Source organism: Centroberyx gerrardi, chromosome 4 (assembly GCF_048128805.1).
Source record: "Centroberyx gerrardi isolate f3 chromosome 4, fCenGer3.hap1.cur.20231027, whole genome shotgun sequence".
Classification (NCBI taxonomy): Eukaryota; Metazoa; Chordata; class Actinopteri; order Beryciformes; family Berycidae; genus Centroberyx; species Centroberyx gerrardi.
In genome coordinates, this window is record NC_136000.1 from 4,077,081 (window position 1) to 4,093,587 (window position 16,507).

The following is a 16,507-nucleotide window of genomic DNA, read 5'->3' on the forward strand; positions in this document are numbered from 1 at the left end:
AGCTTTAAGTACAATTTTGAGGTTCTGGCACTTTACTTGAGTATTTCCATTTTGTGAGACTTTCTACTTTTTCCTCCACTACATTTCAGAGGGAAATCTTGTACTTTTTCCTTCACTACATTTATCTGACTGCTGGAGTTATTGGTTACTTTGCAGAATAAGGTTTTACATGCAAAATATACAATGAGCTCATAAAATATGTTGCGTTGTTAGTTTAAACTCCCCAACAGTATATGGAGCAGTTAGACCGACAACATTAAAATACTTCTTACAGGTTAATGCTTCTATAATTTAACTCTCTGAAAGGGACCATTATTCAGAATGAGTACCATAAGTTCATTTTACTGCTAATACTTATATACTTTTACTGAAGTAAACTATTGAATGCAGAACGTTTACTTTTAATGAAGTATTTTTCCATTATGGTTTTGCTACTTTTACTTAAGTAATGGATTGAGTACTTTCCACCACTGAGCACAGTAACTATAATAATTTGACTTAGTTACTTTTCACATCTATCATAAAGTGAGCTGGAGGCTGAAGCACAACAGAAATGACAGCGAACACAAGGCAAAGTAATGAACAACTGTTTATTGTTTGCTCTTAATAAAAACCCCAGTCCACTGAGGCCCACAGAGGAGGACGCCATGCTGGGTTCAAAGACAAAACATGTGGCTGTGACTCCAGAGAGTGTTAAAGGAAGCCAGGAGAAAACAAAACATGACCTTGGCCTGCCTGCTCTGAACCTCTTGATGCTCAAACCGCCACCACACATTTCAGTTATTGCATCAACAATCTAAGCCGTTTTTTCTTCTGTCATTTTTTAAATTAATTTATGTTTTTTTATTTTGTGGCGACTGACAAGCAGGACCATCTTGTAGTGTTGTGTGCATTCATATACAACACTGGTTCAAACTTGACATGAAGAACTAAAGGGCTTCCTTTAAAAATCTAGGCACATAAGCCCCCTCCCTCCCTCCTTCCCTCCCTCCCTCATATCCATTTGGCCGTAGCACCCTTCAACACAGAGTCAAAATCTAAGACACTTCTCACATCTCAGTGGTTCTCAACTTGCGTGCCACGGAGGAACCTAAAGTGTACCTTAAGCCATAAAATGCCAAAATGTGGAAAATACATCACTTTGTATGCATGATATTCAGATTAAACCAAGTGAACACAGAGCACACACTGAGCTTCATGCATGTCGAACCTTGTCCAGTTGCTTTTGTGTTCTTTGCTTCCCCTTATTATGTTAGTGCAAAGTTTGTTGTGAGACAATAACATGGTAAGATATGGATTTTTGTTTTTCATTTTTACGTAAATATGCCATGGCACCGAAAGAGTTGAGAACCACTGCCTTAAATGGATCCGATTCCCTCTGGATAACCAACTGAAATGTATCCAAAGGTTTCTGTCCTGGACCGGACGCCCGAATAAGGTGCCAAATTAGTTTGGACACAACATCAAGGAAAGTAAAAATCTTTCAGTTATGCATGACATCTACGCATCACAGAATTACAACGGCTACGCTCTGACAGAACAGCCCATTATTTTTTTTGTTGGTTTGATCTTAATTTCCTCAAGGCTTTCAAATAAATTTAACATGGGTAAAATAAAAATCTAATGTTTTTAGTGCCTTAATGCAAAGGAATAGCTACTACATAACCCAACTGCAAAAAAAAAAAATGATATCTGAACTTGGCTATCCTATTTATCTGGAAAACATTTTAAAATAATTAATGTGCACTCAAGTTCAAACAGCAGTGCGCAAAACCACTGAGTTACAACTGCCTCAAATCTCTTGATTAATTTCCATTATTTCAATTATCTATCTTGTGGTGCCATTAGTTGTTATTCTCTAGCATTAAGGCAAATAAAGAAAATATGTTTCTATACATTTCCTGAGCACAATTAAGTACTTTAAAGGTAGCTTTGCATGTCAAGCTGACATCTTCTAACAAAATTTGGGGATTTTCCATTCTGGAGCCAAAGCCATGAAGCAGACATCGGTAAAATATACTTTAAAGACCTGGGTCAAGCAGGATTTGCATATTCCTCCTAGCATTAGTTTTCCCTGCTAGGAGTACCAGACGTGTGAGAGTGCCAGACACTTAGTTTCTTGTGATGAACAACGTGCCTGACACCATCTGAACTGTCTTCATGTGGTAAACCTCACCCATCTCTCTGTAAATACTACCTGACCCGGGTCTGTACAGGACTATGTTTCTGGAATCAATCTCCATTTTAAACTCTAGTTTTCCAAGCTTGTTCACACTGGGGTGGGGTGGGGGGGTGGGGGGGGTCAGGTATCATGACAACATTGCCGAGTCATTATTAGCAGAATACAATCTCAGGACAGATGAACAGAAAACATCATTTTATAACAACTCTGAAATCGTAAAAGTGCAACTCTATACATTTCTTGCCAGATCAAAACTCCACTGAATGGTTTAAGTACTTAAGTCGTGCCAGGCCAAGATGGCATCAGACGATATTCAGTCAAAGTTCATCAGATCCTTCTCCCAGTTGGGCCCGATCATTCGTAACCTCAAAAATAAGTATCAATATTGCTAGGAAACTAAGTTGCTACACCCAGACAGCTATGTAATTTTGCTAGTCTTTTTTCTATTTATAGTTATGTTGACATCACTTTTGTAACTTTAGCAGGCTATCAACCACCATGCAGTGCCAGGGGACAAAGTTAGTGGCATTGGATTGAGTTCTTCCAAGGTGAAGGTGGAGTTAACTGTAATAGGTGGATAAAATGAGACGTGGCGAGCCTATGGCTTGTGTCGTTTCCTGTGGTTTGATATCAGAAGTCTAAAGATGCTAAAATTAGAGCGGTATAAATTAGTGTGTCTCACGAAGCAGCGCCTGACAGGAAAAAAAAAAATGTACACGTACATATGAATAATAGTCTCTCAAAAAAGGTACTTAGCCAAGTCATAATCAAAGTGCAACCACCCTCAACTGGCCCGTTTGCTGGGAAGCACATACAGGTGACGGCCTGCTTTAGCTAGGTGCTTTTAGTCCTCGTCTAAATAGATTAACACTACAGATGTAATTGTAGCAAACAGCAGCATCTCAAACTCTAGTCACGTTTGTACCAGCGGCCCATGAAGTAAAAAGAGAAAAAAAGCGACTGAAATTTGACCTATGATCCATCCGCGATCCGTCCTGTCCTTAGTTGTGGACTGGGAATAAAACTACCACAAAAACCAGTAGAGTACACGTGCTGACGGCTACCACCTCCCTACACTAATGTTAGAACGGGACAGCTAGTGAAGAAAAATCCTCGTCAATTTCAAACCTACATCGTCAAAACGGAAGTAAACGCCGTAAGATGGACATCGACTAACAGAAAGTTGTAGCAGGTGAAAACTGAACGTGAAGGAGATTCAGGTGAGAAGATCTAGCGAAAAAATCACGAGTACTGCCATTCGAGAGGTGGGATAGATATGAGAGCGAGCGGGTTGACTAAATACAGGATAAAGTATGTGTAGTAGTAGAAAAATACACGGTAGAAAGCTGTGACTGAGACCCTGCGGGCTATTTTGGTGCTGAAGTTACATTACAGGATACATCTCCCCCCCAAAAATAAAGCTATGTCAGTGAGCATCACAGTCAAAGAACTCATGTATACGACCCTCAACAGCTAACAAAATATTATCAAATACACGTTTAGGAAAGGGGCGGGGAAGAGAATTCATTGCTGAAAAAAAAACAAAAAAACATCCCTCTGAAATATGACATTTATACATATTTTTTTCAGCCACCTGGAAATAATTGTGTAGAGATCTTGACTTTTATTTTCTGACAGACTGCGTTGTTGTCGTTTCCATCGTTGAAAGATATGGGAACGTAAGTTGCATTCAAGCAGTCTACCCCAGTGCTGGTGACAAATATACAGCTAGTACACAATCTTCATTCTTTTAGTCAAAAACGTAGCAACCAAAACTATTTTTTTTTTTCCTTTTTGCGTGAGAATTTGCACCTTTTCTGTAGATCCTTCCACTTGTTGGGACTACGCAGCCACTTTGTTGTCCTTCTGGAAGAAAAGCAGAGGAGAACAGGGTAAAGAGCAGATCAGTGCTGTAAGATATTGACAAAAAATATTTTTTTTAGATGAACATTGTAATGTAATGTAAATGTAAACACCACTTTTTCAGAAAGGAATAAGTTAAAAAGTAAGTAAAGTGTGTGGAAGGGAGAATTGACATGCTAAATGCTTTTTTTGTTTAATAAATCTTGCTTATATGTCCTGATTTTTTATTTTTGCCTGAATGATGTGAGGATTCCAATGCATTTTTATGTAAATGGAAAATAAACTTGAAAAGATTTGCTCAGTTTGGGTAAAAACCAAGACTTTCCTTTGATAATTCAGGGATTTTCTTTAAAAAATGCTTGAAACCATGTATTAAAACAGGTGTAGATCTTCGATTTATCTTCCAATATTACTAATATATATATATATATATATATATATATATATATATATATATATATATATATATACACACACACACACATGAAAATAGCCTCAAAATACAGCCTCAAAATACAACCAACAGAATTCACTTTACATTTCCTTGAGCAATTGAGCAAAGTACTTTACCCTGTACTCTGATAAGTCTGCGAACTCCCGGCCTCCCTGGCTTCCTCTGTATCCTCCCCTGAAGCCGCCCCCTCCGTGCGGCGGACCGAAGGACCCCCGGCTGGCCGAGCGACCCCGGCCCCCGCGGAAGCCCATGCCGCCGCGCCCGCGGTAACCGCCGCGGCCCCGGTTCTGGCGCAGCGGGATGCCGAAGGTCTCAGCGTTCATCCGCCTCTCCTCCGCCCAGGTCTGCCTCCGCTCCCTGCGGGAAGCACAGAGGAGGCGACGATGGGCACACAAAACTCAGTACTGCTGGAAATTTATCCTGATATGGGTGCATCTTATATCTTGTTGGGTTACATGACAATGGCTATGATTACATACAGACTAACCCTACTGCTGTAACCCAGTTAATGTCTTCTTCGGAATAAGATTTTTACATGAACCATAGCTTGATATCCTGACTGTCTCCCTGTTGCCATGAATAAATGACGTTCCTGAGCAACAGTAGGTTACTTCTAATTGATGGGAAAGAAATGATGATCCCATTAGTAACAGCTTTTTTTTTTTTTTTTTTTTTTTTACATCAAATTGTAACAGCAACCCTAAATGAGTTTGACAGACGGTGAAAGCCAAAAGTGAAAGCAGTAAGATGTATCCATGCCACAGTACCAAGTTTAATATGGGAGTAATCCAGGCATCATAACTACGTTACTCATAATCAGAGTATAAATGTAACAGGTTATTATTCTAATGCAGTTATGATGTTTATTTACATGTGTCAACTCAAAAACAGGACACTTCAGAAACAAGTTATGAACAGAATTGTCTGTGCATGTAAATTTTGCCTGTGACAATAAAGTCATAGTGCAAGTAGCTGAAAATGTTGATTGCAATATGAATTGAGAAACATGCAAATGCAAGTTTCTTTTACAGTTCTCAGAACATGTTCAAGAAAAATTGCACTGGGGAGAGAAAATTGGATGCTTAAGATTACAAGTCAGTCAGTTTCAATAAAATGCCAGATTTTCTGAATAGAATACCAGAATACCTTGTTTAGGAAACTTTTAGATTCCCTCAAAAAATAAATTGCATCTTCCTGCGGCTTGCAAATTACAGTTATCAATATTGTAATGAATTTTAATTAAATTGTGCTGTGCTGCCATGTTGTATATGGGGATTTTTGGGGGGCACAATGACAATAATGACATGTTTGTTAGTACAGAATCAGTCATAAGACAGGACAAATATTTACCTTGGGAAACCTAAGCCTCCAGCTCTCTCATTTGCTTTCCTGGTGAAAACAAAAGGACACAAAACAGTTAGGTCATGGTAATGCAGGACAACAAAAAGTTACTAATTTATCATAACAGAAATGTGCAAGTGGTGGAAGGTCATGGAAGTAGGTACACAGTGATAGTGATATTTGTGGAGTGATATGTAAAGTATAAAGAGCATAGTCTTGCACTACCTCGACCTCTTGTGTCAGTAAGCACTTGTTTTACTGTCCAAGTTGTCAGTATTAGTATTACGCCACATTCCTGTAAATTAGCATCAAGTGACAGACTGGGATTTGCAGGGCCGGCCTGTACCTAGTATCGTCACAGGAGATGTTGTCGAAGAAGGACTTGGACTTGTCGTAGTAGCAGTTGGGCCCCAGCGGGTCTCCCTCCTCTTCGGCGTTGCCCTCGCTGTTCTGGGTTTCCACACCAGAGTCGGCCTTATCCTCTCCGTTCACCGCTTTCTCCGACTTCTCACTCTTCTCATCTGGGTGATAAGAGAACGCCCGCAATCACATTTCTGCCTCAACAATAGACTTTGTAAAATAAGGTAAAGTCCAGTGGTTCCCTACTAAGAGGGTCGGCACACTACAGTTACTACTACTGAGCTGCCTTTGCTGTTGGTTGTTGTTGTCTGACTTTTTATCATAGCGATTTCCGAATATGCATGCGCCCCCACTAGCATGGAGTGTAAATATTAGGGGTGCAACTAACAATTATTTTCATTATTAATTAATCTATTGATTATTCGATTAATCATTTAGTGTATTAAATGTAAAAAATAATGACAATGCCCATCACAAGTTACCAGAGGACAAAGTGATTCTTCTATTTGCTTACTTAATCTGACCAGCAGCCAAAAAAAACCCTGAAGTATTCATTTTATAATCATATGAAACAGCGGAAAACAAGAAAATCTTAGCATTTGTGAAACTGTAACCAGCAAATGCTTATCATTTATACTTGATAAATGACAAACAATTAATCGATTATTAAAATTCTAATCAATTAGTCCAGCAGCCGATACCTTTCAGCTTCAGTTTGCTCTGAAACTCCCTGTCGATCTCCTCCTTGTTGAACTGGGCGTTTGCGCTCTCGAAATCAAAGTCTTTCTCGAACTTCATGGGTCCGTCTCGGCGGACGTTGAAGCGCCCCCTGCCGCGGTGTCCGCCCCCCCGCCCGCGCCGCTGAGCCGGGGCACCGGCAGCTGCTAAATGATAGACCAAAACACACTATTAGTCGTCATTATATAAGGTGTTAGGAATTAGCACAGAACAAAAATGATACAAACCAAAACAAATTACATGGCAATACATGAAATAGTAAAACAAGGCACACATCCACTATGGTACGAGAGGACTGTTTTCAGTATGTCAATACATGTTAGCCAATAGCCGACTACCATAAAGCAGCAGGTTGGCTTCAGATGTTAGCTATACAACAGTGCCACAATGCTACCAATGAAATCAAATTCACATCAAACATGGAATGCAGTAAATTATTGAGCACCACCACACCACAAGTAGCAGTATCAAGTATTCACTAAACATGAAAACATTGTCTCTAAACGAGGAGAAATGTCTCTTCGCCTTTAGAGTCCATTGACATGAACAGCATGTCAATCCGCACACATGTGCACTAGCAAAGAAAAACACGCCAAAGAGGGATGATCAAGGTCGAGTGATTTTAAAAGATGAGTGTATGGGCTCCATTGTCCGAAACAAAGCTCGAAAGGCATGCACAGTCTTAATGGCATGGAGCTGGGCTTTGGAAGATGGGTTTCAGAGCAGATGTGGGTTTAACCTGTGGAACGTTTACTGGTATCCCTGCCTTCACCTCGCGCCTGTTCAGACTCGGGCTTGGGGACTTTCTGGACATCTGTGCCTGGAATAGTAGAGTCCTTTAGTCTTCCAAACAGCTTGAACAACCATGAGAGAAAAGCCCTGCGCTGTATAAACATGTGGCACTAGCCTCCTACCTTCAGACAAAGGCACAACGGTTTCAAATGTGGAACCTCTGGAACAAAATGTTAACAAATCACACAAAGCGGTAATGATTCCTTCTAAATGATGCTGTGTAGCGGCACAAAACACACTAGTGTGCTGTGCGCCGGGATGGGGTCTCACCTGAGTTGCTAAAGATAGAGTGGATAAGCCCTGCAGTGGAAGCCCTATCTACAGCAGTGGTGTGAGAGGCGGAGGTCGTTCGGGGTGCAGGCCAGCCCTGGTTGCTGCGGCCTCCCCTGACAGTCTCACCCCTCCTTGGGTCCAGGCCGTCCTGGTGCTGGGGCTTCTGGCTGCCGTGGCCAGCGGCGGAGGGGGCCGTGCGGCCGTGGGCGGGGCTCCTGCGTCCCAGGCCGGGGGCCGGGGCGGTGGGGGCGGAGGATGGGGCCGACGGGGCGGCTTGTATCGCCTGCTCCAGGGTGGGGCTCTTCCGCAGGGGGTCCAGGCTGGGGCTGCTGCGACCTGGGGCCAAAAACAGGACAGGGAGGGGGGTTAGTACACGCCCCTCGCTACTACTGAACCACATCATAATCATTAGTCAGCATTGATTTGACCACCAATAACACCCAGACAGAGGTCACTCATGCTGATTAGAGAAAAGGGAAACAATAAACCCTCTGGGCTCATTTCCTAGACACAGACTAGATCGAGCCTGGAGCTGAACCTCGATTTAAGCGAGGCTCTCTGAAGAAATTCTCAAATCTCACAAAGCTCAGTCAACATCAAAGCCTGGGATCTAAAGCCCAAAACTGATTCAGCAGGACGTTTAGGTTACTGTGAAAGGCATGCAGTTAGGTTTTGGACATGAAGACACTAAATTGTCTGGTCAAAATTACCACCATTGTATTTACAAAGATTAAACTCAGTCTTGTCTATATTCTGATTCGTTTCTGACACACCTTGGAAATACACCACCAGTCTCTAGATAATTTTAACCATATGAGGAAAAGAAACAAAGACGTAAATTATTGCTTGTAAAATCTATCAAGCTGAAAAAGTCAAGGAGTCATAACATTTCCTGTCTGGGCAGGTTCTAAACTTGATTTAGCTTGATCTGAACACTCCACTTGATTTTTACTGGCAAATCTCTTATTAGTGTATAATTTTCATCGTTGTGTAAGTGATCAAGGCAGAGGGGTGAATATCAATACCACCCGGTGTGGTGAGTAGTCACACAGATCCGTGATTTCCTTTTAACCCTCTTTGTACGGGTCTTTTACCTTCGGTTACAAGGGTACCCACAGATCGCGAGTCAGAGGGGCGAGCAGAGCCAAGTGCACTGCTCTGAGACTGGGTTGCGGCTGTTCTTGTGTCGTTCACAAAGGAGGGCACTGATCGTCCTGTGTGGGGAGGAACGGCAGGAATAGAGTATTGAGGGCAACAACACTCTCGGTTCCTAAAATTCGCTGCACTGCACTGTGTCCCTGTGTACCTATGGGCTATCTTTGAGGTGGATACTGTCGTAGCCAAAACCAAACAGTGTGACAGCCATGTCTGCACCTTATTGACTGTGAAGTAAATGTAGAGGAGGAAAGCAAAGGCCTCGGCCATTTGAGGACACGCTGCCATGAGTCAAAACCTCCTCGGTTCCTGTAGCATGCCCAACATGGTCCGAGGGCCACACAGCGACCCTGAACCCTTGGATAGCATGCCTGATTGACAAACTCTTTCACAGCTAGACCCATAAAACAGTCTAATTAAAGCTCAGTACAGGAGAAGGTAAAGTTTTGCTACAAAACTTGTCTTTTAGATACATAACTTAGTTCCTTTCCCAACATGTGGACCCAAGGTGATGTTCTTACCGACACCAACAGCACCAAACTGGGGGGAAACCAGGGGGCTGGTGCTGAACTGGTTGTAGGCGGGAACTGGGGCCCGGTTGAAGAGGCCATAGGAGCCAGCGGACTGGAATGGGGCCGGGGCAGTGGCAGCAGCAGGCGAGGGGGTTGTACCCATGGAGGACTAAAGAGGAAAACAGGGTTGGTGAATATTTAGAAACATATTTTTAACACAGTTGACATCCATGCCTGTTATATAAATTCTAAGATGTGACTAAATAAGATTGCATGTATTTGAGTGAGAAAGCACCTGGACGATGGCAGGGTCCTGGGGCAGAGAGCATGTCGGCTTGGGCGGCTCGCACACCGTGAGGTCCTTGATGTCGCTGCCACGGAAGATGATGTACTCAAAGGTGTCATCTCGAGGCGGGATGGGCCTATCGGTGGGGCGATCCTCCGTGCCAAAGGAGCGGACTAACAAGAAGATGCAGCTCATATTTAATATCATAGGTCATAATGTGGTGCAAATGAATCACACTCAGTTACAATCAGTGTACTTTCCTGTCAAACTTTGTTGCACTAGCTCAATAATGCCTAAGTACAGCTAAGGCCACTGAGATAGCAATTTAATTAAATAGTTTTGCGTCATAAGCTGCTGTTGGTAAACCAGGTGAGATGTGTGCGCACTCGGTGACATCAGACTTTACAGCACTGCCAGTTTGGGAGGACGAAAAGCTTCGCTAGCAAATGCAGTTGAATGCAAACTTAGCGACACCGTCTGTTCTGTTACATAAACATTCCCTATAGGATTTGCACTGACAACTCGCCTGTGCAATAAAGCCACTCTGCTGCAGGCATTACTTACATGCAGCTACATAAGTTACCTAGCTAGCGAGTTGGCAAGCTGACTCATGTTGCAAACTCAGATCAACATTCGTTCTGGCTAAGTGCTACATGGCTTCAAAGCTAAATACAATGTCGCTGTTTAGTTTCTTTAGATAGCTGTTGTCGTTTCTGCAAGTCAAATCTTCGACTGGTCACAGTACATTTAGCTTTCTTGATAGGACATCATTTTCACAATGTAGCTTGCTGCTCGCTAACGTAACGCTTGCTGGGTTGACTAACGTTAGCTTATGTTAGCAAGCTAACGCTAGCAATTACATCAACTTATTCAAGTTCTGACTCTGGATTAAACCAACATGCACCAAACTGTTCAGCGTGCGTTGGACAGAAAATCACACTTGAATGGCCATTTGAAAAATGTGAGAAAATACTAGACACTCGCAGACAGCTGGTACACAAACTAACGCTAGCTAGTGTTTAGCAGCGTTAGCCAGCTAGCTAGCTACCTTTCGCTAGTGCGACAGTCGAGTTCTCAGTATCAATAGTGTAGAGGATTCCTTCGTAGCGAATCCCGGCCTTCGAAATGAGGCTGATTTTGCTCCCGAGGTAGGGCGTCCCTCCGCTCATGGTGTCTTCCTGGGCTCGGCAGTCTGCTCACACAACTAATTCGACGCCCCTTCCAAACCGTGCAGTTAACTGAAGAAATTATCGCTCCAACTTTCTCTGGTTTGTGCTTCTCCAACTCGCTATTCTCACCACTACAATATGGCTACCTCATTTTCCATCGAATGGTTCTTAACGCGGGGGTTAATGGGAAATCATACTATCGCGCGTTTACACGCGGCTGTGGAAACTAGATCTGTGCGGGATAGAAGAGCAAACACTAACAGTGGGATGAACACCAACATCACTGTCCCCTCACCATTACCAATAAAAATCAATAATTTCAGATTTTTTTATTATTTTTTTTTTTACCTTTAAAGGCTTTATCTTCATTAAGATATTAAAATGAAACTGAAATTATTTCCATGGGGAAATTGGGTCATTGCAGATCAGGATGTTGCAAAGAAAATGAAATATAAGCAAATGTTATATAAACATATTCAAATTACAATATCAACACTAGGTCATAATGAGTAGAAATGTATGGATGAAAATCTGAAAAAAAAAGTAGATTACAGGAATAAGGAGGTTTGCAAAACAGCAGCAGTATACTATACTGAGACAAAAAAATGAATGTGAAATATGAGCAATATGAAATAAGTACAAAAGTATCAATATGTACTGTGAGGAAAAGTGGGTCTTGGAAACTCCAGGCAGAGACATTTTGAAAGCTGAGATGCTTAAATTCAAAACACCAGTAAAGTGACGGCGCTGGGCCTTTCTAGTGTTAAACCTGCTTGATCATTCTGTGAAGGTTTTGGGTAGCGGATGGTGATGATGAAGATTAATGTAAAGTAAGGATGCAGTATCAGACTCATTCAAGTTGCATGATAATAAAACATAAATTAATACTATTCTGACAATATAATAACATTATTATTATTATTATTATTACTAGTAGTATTGTTGTTGTTGTTATTATTATTGTTATTATTATTACCACTGTTACATGGTTGTTATTATTTGTTTTTTGTTTGCTTACAATGGTGGTTGCAGCCTACGCCTTATGGTAATCATCAACTGGAGTTTACAGTTTATCCACCTTTAACCCAGGGAAGTAGTCGTAAACTAAAAGGTGGGTAAACTATGACCTCCAGTCAATATATTCACAAGGCAAACAACCACCAATATCAATTACATTTTTCAGAAAAGCAGTAATGCAGGCCTATGCTTTTTTCCTTAAAGGCGCTATCTTGACGTAGGCCTAACTTACATTAGTTTCATGTAATTTACAATGTATACTATGAATTTATGTCATTCAGATTAATGCCACTAAACTTTATTCCGCAGCTAAAAATGTCGGTCAAGTCAGTTTAGGTGGGTTAAGCCTCCACTACATCCCTGTATGTAGCTCTCTCATGTGATTTCTGTTCTGCTTATTTTATTTCTAAGGTGCAAAACAACACGGGTCCTCCGCGCATGCGTACATTCTAAAATACGATTTGCACAACGGTCCAACATCAAAGATGGCGGGAGCCTCCGACCCACTGGAGGACATGCTCTTCAATGAGGTGGATGAGAAAGCAGTTAGCGACTTAGTTGGCTCTTTGGAATCACAACTCGGTAATCAAAAGACTTCTGCTGCTTCATATTCCGACATAAAACGAGAGGGACCTTCGGGCGCTGTCAGTCAGTTCTCAGGGAAAGTGCGTGATCAAGTGGGGTCTCTGGAGCAGCCACAACAAGGGCATCCAAAAGCGGGGTTAAACCAGGAACCCGGCGCTAATGAGCCGCTCTCCGGCAAAATCCTCACCTCCTCTACCTCTTCTGTCGCTACCGGGGCCGTAATAAACGCCGGAGCCGGTCTACAAACACTTGGAGCATCTCCTCCTACTATTTCTCCCGTACCAGGATCCGTAACTTTGCCCACTCAGTCTGCTGCTGCTAGCTTCAACAGGGCTGCTGTTGTGGGTCCAGCTCCGGCTCCCAGCCCAAACATCCTCGCAGCAGCGGCTATCAGGACTGCTTCCCCCGGACTACAAAGTTTAAACGGGAACACTGGAGCGGTGAAGTTGGTGAACTCGCCCGCTGTCCCTCCCCAAGCCGGGGCCAGCACTGTTATCAGTACTGTCAGCGCTGGTAGCTCCAATATTATCGTGTCCATGGCTTCACAGCCCAATTTCCCCGTACCTCAGCCTGCAGTGGCGGCTCCCGCTATAGCGTTGCAGAGGCACCCCAGCCCGGTGGCCAGCGTGTCCCAGAACGGAGTGGACCCCAAGGGTGCCCCTCTGGTTACCCAGGGTGCCCCTTCCCCGGCAGCCTCTACATCTCAGGTCCTGAACCACAGCAACCCTCTGATGCACAGCAAGATGTTGGTGGCCAACCAGCCTGTATCTGGCAACTCTGTCATCCTGGGCAGCACCCCCCCACCTGCAGTCAACTCCCCCATCAGCCAGCCTCAGACTGGGACCAGTGTCGCTGTGACGCTGGCTACTGGGGTGAAGCCGGCGGTCAACGGAGTGGGTCAGCCTGCGGTGACTATAGTGAGGCCGCCCGGCCCTCCTGTGATGGCCACTTCCATCCAACAGCAGAGACCCGGGCTGGTGGCGAGCCCCACCAGGACCGCCGCTCCCCAGCCGCAGCTGGCTGTCAGGCCTCAGCAGCAGACCACCATCCAGCTGCCTCCTGGCTTCACCATACCTTCTGGTAAGCAGACACAATGATGCTACACATTCACTGCCATGATGAATCACTGCTGGCTGACATCACTTATATAGGTCACTCAACATGGCTGTTAAGACCCTGAGCAGAGGGAAGCAGTCAGCATTGCTTGGCTACTCCCAGTTTCCTTTATGAAAGAGTTGATTAGTCACTAGCAGGGCAGGACACTAACTTTCTAAAGTCCCAGCAACAATTTTGGTGCCTTTTTAAAAATTCACCGGCCACTTTTCCTATTTGAAACGGCAGCCAGATTCATAGGAGCACCTCAATATGAGTCGGAGGTGGTCGGAAGTCTGTGGTGCGTCTGTGAGGATGAAACACAGGATTAGGCCCAATGAGATGCTGGATAGTGTTGAGATTTGACGTGCGAGCATGTATATGAACTGTTGCTGTATGCCACTCCAATATTGCATACCCCCGAGCACCTGAAAAACTCTGCTACACTTGTTAGAATAGAATAGGATCTCCAAATCATGCTTGGTTACCTGCCAAAGTGGCTCCTACAGTAGCCAAATTACCAGCCACGGGCAAAAGTTACCAGCATTTGTCAGATGGCTGGTTGTAATTTCCCTCCCCAGATTAGGATGACTGTTTGATTCCTCTGCTTCCCGTATCTGTCTGTCAGAGTTTCAGCTTTAGGAGTGAAGTGTGTTGTTGTCAGAGGAATGTGCAGGTCACCGTTTCCCCCTCCTGCAGGTATGGTTCTGGTTCGGACGGAGACGGGCCAGCTGGTGATGGTGCCCCAGCAGGTCCTGGCCCAGGCCCAGGCCAAGACCCAGCAGGGCCAGACGGTGGCCAACATCTCCCCCAGACCTGCGACCCCGACGGCCGGGGCCACCATCCGAGTCAGCACCCCCAGTCCGGTAGGTGCCAGGAACACGGCTGCTGTACACTTTATCCAGCGTCCGAAATTAACTTCTTGGCTCACCTGCCAAGTGGTGGTAAACAAAAAACCTGCCAAGAATAGTTTTACCACCCAAATAATGAATATACATTTTCATAGAAGTGTCATCTTACTTGTTTTCAATGCTTTTTTGCGTATGGAATCTGCTGCTGTGTGAAATATTCAATAAGGAAACAAGAGCAGATTTAGTTTTAGCTTAAAACTTGCTCATTCACTTATACAACGGATCCCTTTTTGTCCTCACACCTGCTATGTGTTGCCAAATGGAAATAATGTTTGCATGTATACAAGTTTCAACTAACTTTGATTGACTTGGATTTGATTGGCTCACGGTCAGACAGAGTGTACGGTGGTCAGCAGGGACAAATTGAGAACAGGCAAAGACCAAAGACTGTATATAACTGAAAGAGAAAGACTATTTCTCTGTGTGAATCAAATGTACAGTGGCTCTAAAATGTATTCATCTGCTTGTCTTGTGCTACAAAATTAGTGTAAGATACATTTATATGTGATTTTTGGTCTAAAATTCACGTAAAGTATTCTTTCTATATACTTTCTACTCTATTATACTCTTTTCTATTCTCTTTCTACTCTTGTCTGTTCTGAGTGGAGTGGAAATTAAAGAAATGTATGTTAAAGTATAAAATTCCAATAATAATATATCTAGTTTGAGGACTAGATATACAGTACTCAAACTAATATACTGTACAATACAAGTACTCGCAATACACCGACGGGACAGCCTCCCAAAAATGCGGCTTATTCCTTTAACATACTGAGAGTGACATAAAATGAGCACGCAGTGTATGTCCAATGCATAGTATGATCATTTTGGTGCGCGAGAAGTGTCCGGATGTGAACTACACGCTACCGATGTTACTAACAAGATGCCCCATGATGCTTTGCTGTTACATATCCTGGTCTGTTCTCCCTCCTCCTCAGCAGGCTCCTGGTACGACCCAGACCGTCCGCCTGGCGTCCCCCGGCCAGACCAGAATGGTTCAGTCTCCCGCTCCCTCCGCCACAACTGTACAGGTGGGTGTTTTCCAGGTGTCTGTTCTGTTTCATACACACACACACACACACACACACATACACACACACACACAGGCAAGGGCCGCAATTAAACTTCCATGGTGGTATCTTTGGCAACAATATATCAGTAAACAGTAACTTGGTATTCAACAAAATTAGCTGAGAAATTGTCACAAATGTTAAAACGTACATGTCATCAAATACAAATACATACGTTAATCAAATACATACATGTCAAAACATGTCATCGCTTCATTGGATTGCAGAAACATAACAAGTACAAAAGAGTACAGAGAAGAAGGGAAAATCCACCCTGTAACCCTTTAACACTGTTAAAAAAAACCCACTGCTATTGGCGATGCACCTTGAATTTCTGGCCGGTTTTATTGTTTGTATTTTTCTTCTTCGTGGATAACTGGTATTGGTAGATTGGGGGTACTGGTAGATATTTCCAGCAGCTACAAAGGAGTTTGATAGCAGAAGATGTTTCAGCGATCTAAAACATCAACGGTAAACGTCAGGTTTTGGTGTCAGTCCCTCAGAATCAAAGAGCGAGGGCTTCTTTCTAGGGCCGCCATTTTGTACCAAGAGACGTTCAACAATCATACAGGGAGAAATCCATCGTAGAAGAGGAGAGAGACCAATTTCTCCACCCACAGGAGCAGGAGAGAGACCAGAATTCAATGCAGGCACAGTGTCCCTCTTTGTGGATCTGTCGGCGGTAGTGTGTGATGTACAACGCCCTT

General features: G+C 43.4%; 2 protein-coding genes across 4 annotated transcripts in view; one reads left to right on the top strand and one right to left on the bottom strand.

Moving 5' to 3' along the window:
- Positions 1-2,362: 2,362 nt before the first annotated feature.
- On the bottom strand, positions 2,363-11,273 carry lsm14aa (LSM14A mRNA processing body assembly factor a). Of its 3 annotated transcripts, XM_078282985.1 has the most exons (10): positions 11,005-11,273; positions 9,966-10,129; positions 9,680-9,839; positions 8,001-8,339; positions 7,678-7,758; positions 6,902-7,084; positions 6,187-6,361; positions 5,850-5,888; positions 4,616-4,856; positions 2,363-4,048 (listed from the first exon to the last, which is right to left on the bottom strand). In XM_078282985.1, exons 1-10 carry the CDS (start codon positions 11,123-11,125, stop codon positions 4,025-4,027), a joined length of 1,527 nt encoding a protein of 508 aa, XP_078139111.1. In that variant the 5' UTR covers positions 11,126-11,273; the 3' UTR covers positions 2,363-4,024. The 3 variants fall into 3 exon arrangements, with proteins under 3 accessions (XP_078139111.1, XP_078139110.1, XP_078139109.1); XM_078282984.1 differs by lacking the exon at positions 7,678-7,758 and having other exon boundaries at positions 6,902-7,081; XM_078282983.1 differs by lacking the exon at positions 7,678-7,758.
- A 1,354-nt stretch (positions 11,274-12,627) lies between these two features.
- The window catches only part of LOC139915914 (transcription initiation factor TFIID subunit 4-like), a 28,032-nt gene continuing 24,152 nt past the window's right edge, over positions 12,628-16,507 (top strand). The window contains exons 1-3 of the mRNA XM_071904705.2: positions 12,628-13,807; positions 14,519-14,685; positions 15,669-15,761. Of these exons, the coding sequence (XP_071760806.2) occupies positions 12,628-13,807; positions 14,519-14,685; positions 15,669-15,761 (1,440 nt within the window). The remainder of the gene's footprint in view (positions 13,808-14,518; positions 14,686-15,668; positions 15,762-16,507) is intronic.

Bases quoted from the DNA above. Each gene is read 5' to 3' on its own strand.
- lsm14aa (XM_078282985.1), bottom strand. From the start codon at position 11,125: ATGAGCGGAGGGACGCCCTACCTCGGGAGCAAAATCAGCCTCATTTCG. The intron at 9,840-9,965 runs GTGCTTTCTCAC...TTTCCTCTTTAG, and splicing joins AGGACCCTGCCATCGTCCAG to TCCTCCATGGGTACAACCCC. The intron at 8,340-9,679 runs GTAAGAACATCA...TTTTGGCCCCAG, and splicing joins GTTTGGTGCTGTTGGTGTCG to GTCGCAGCAGCCCCAGCCTG.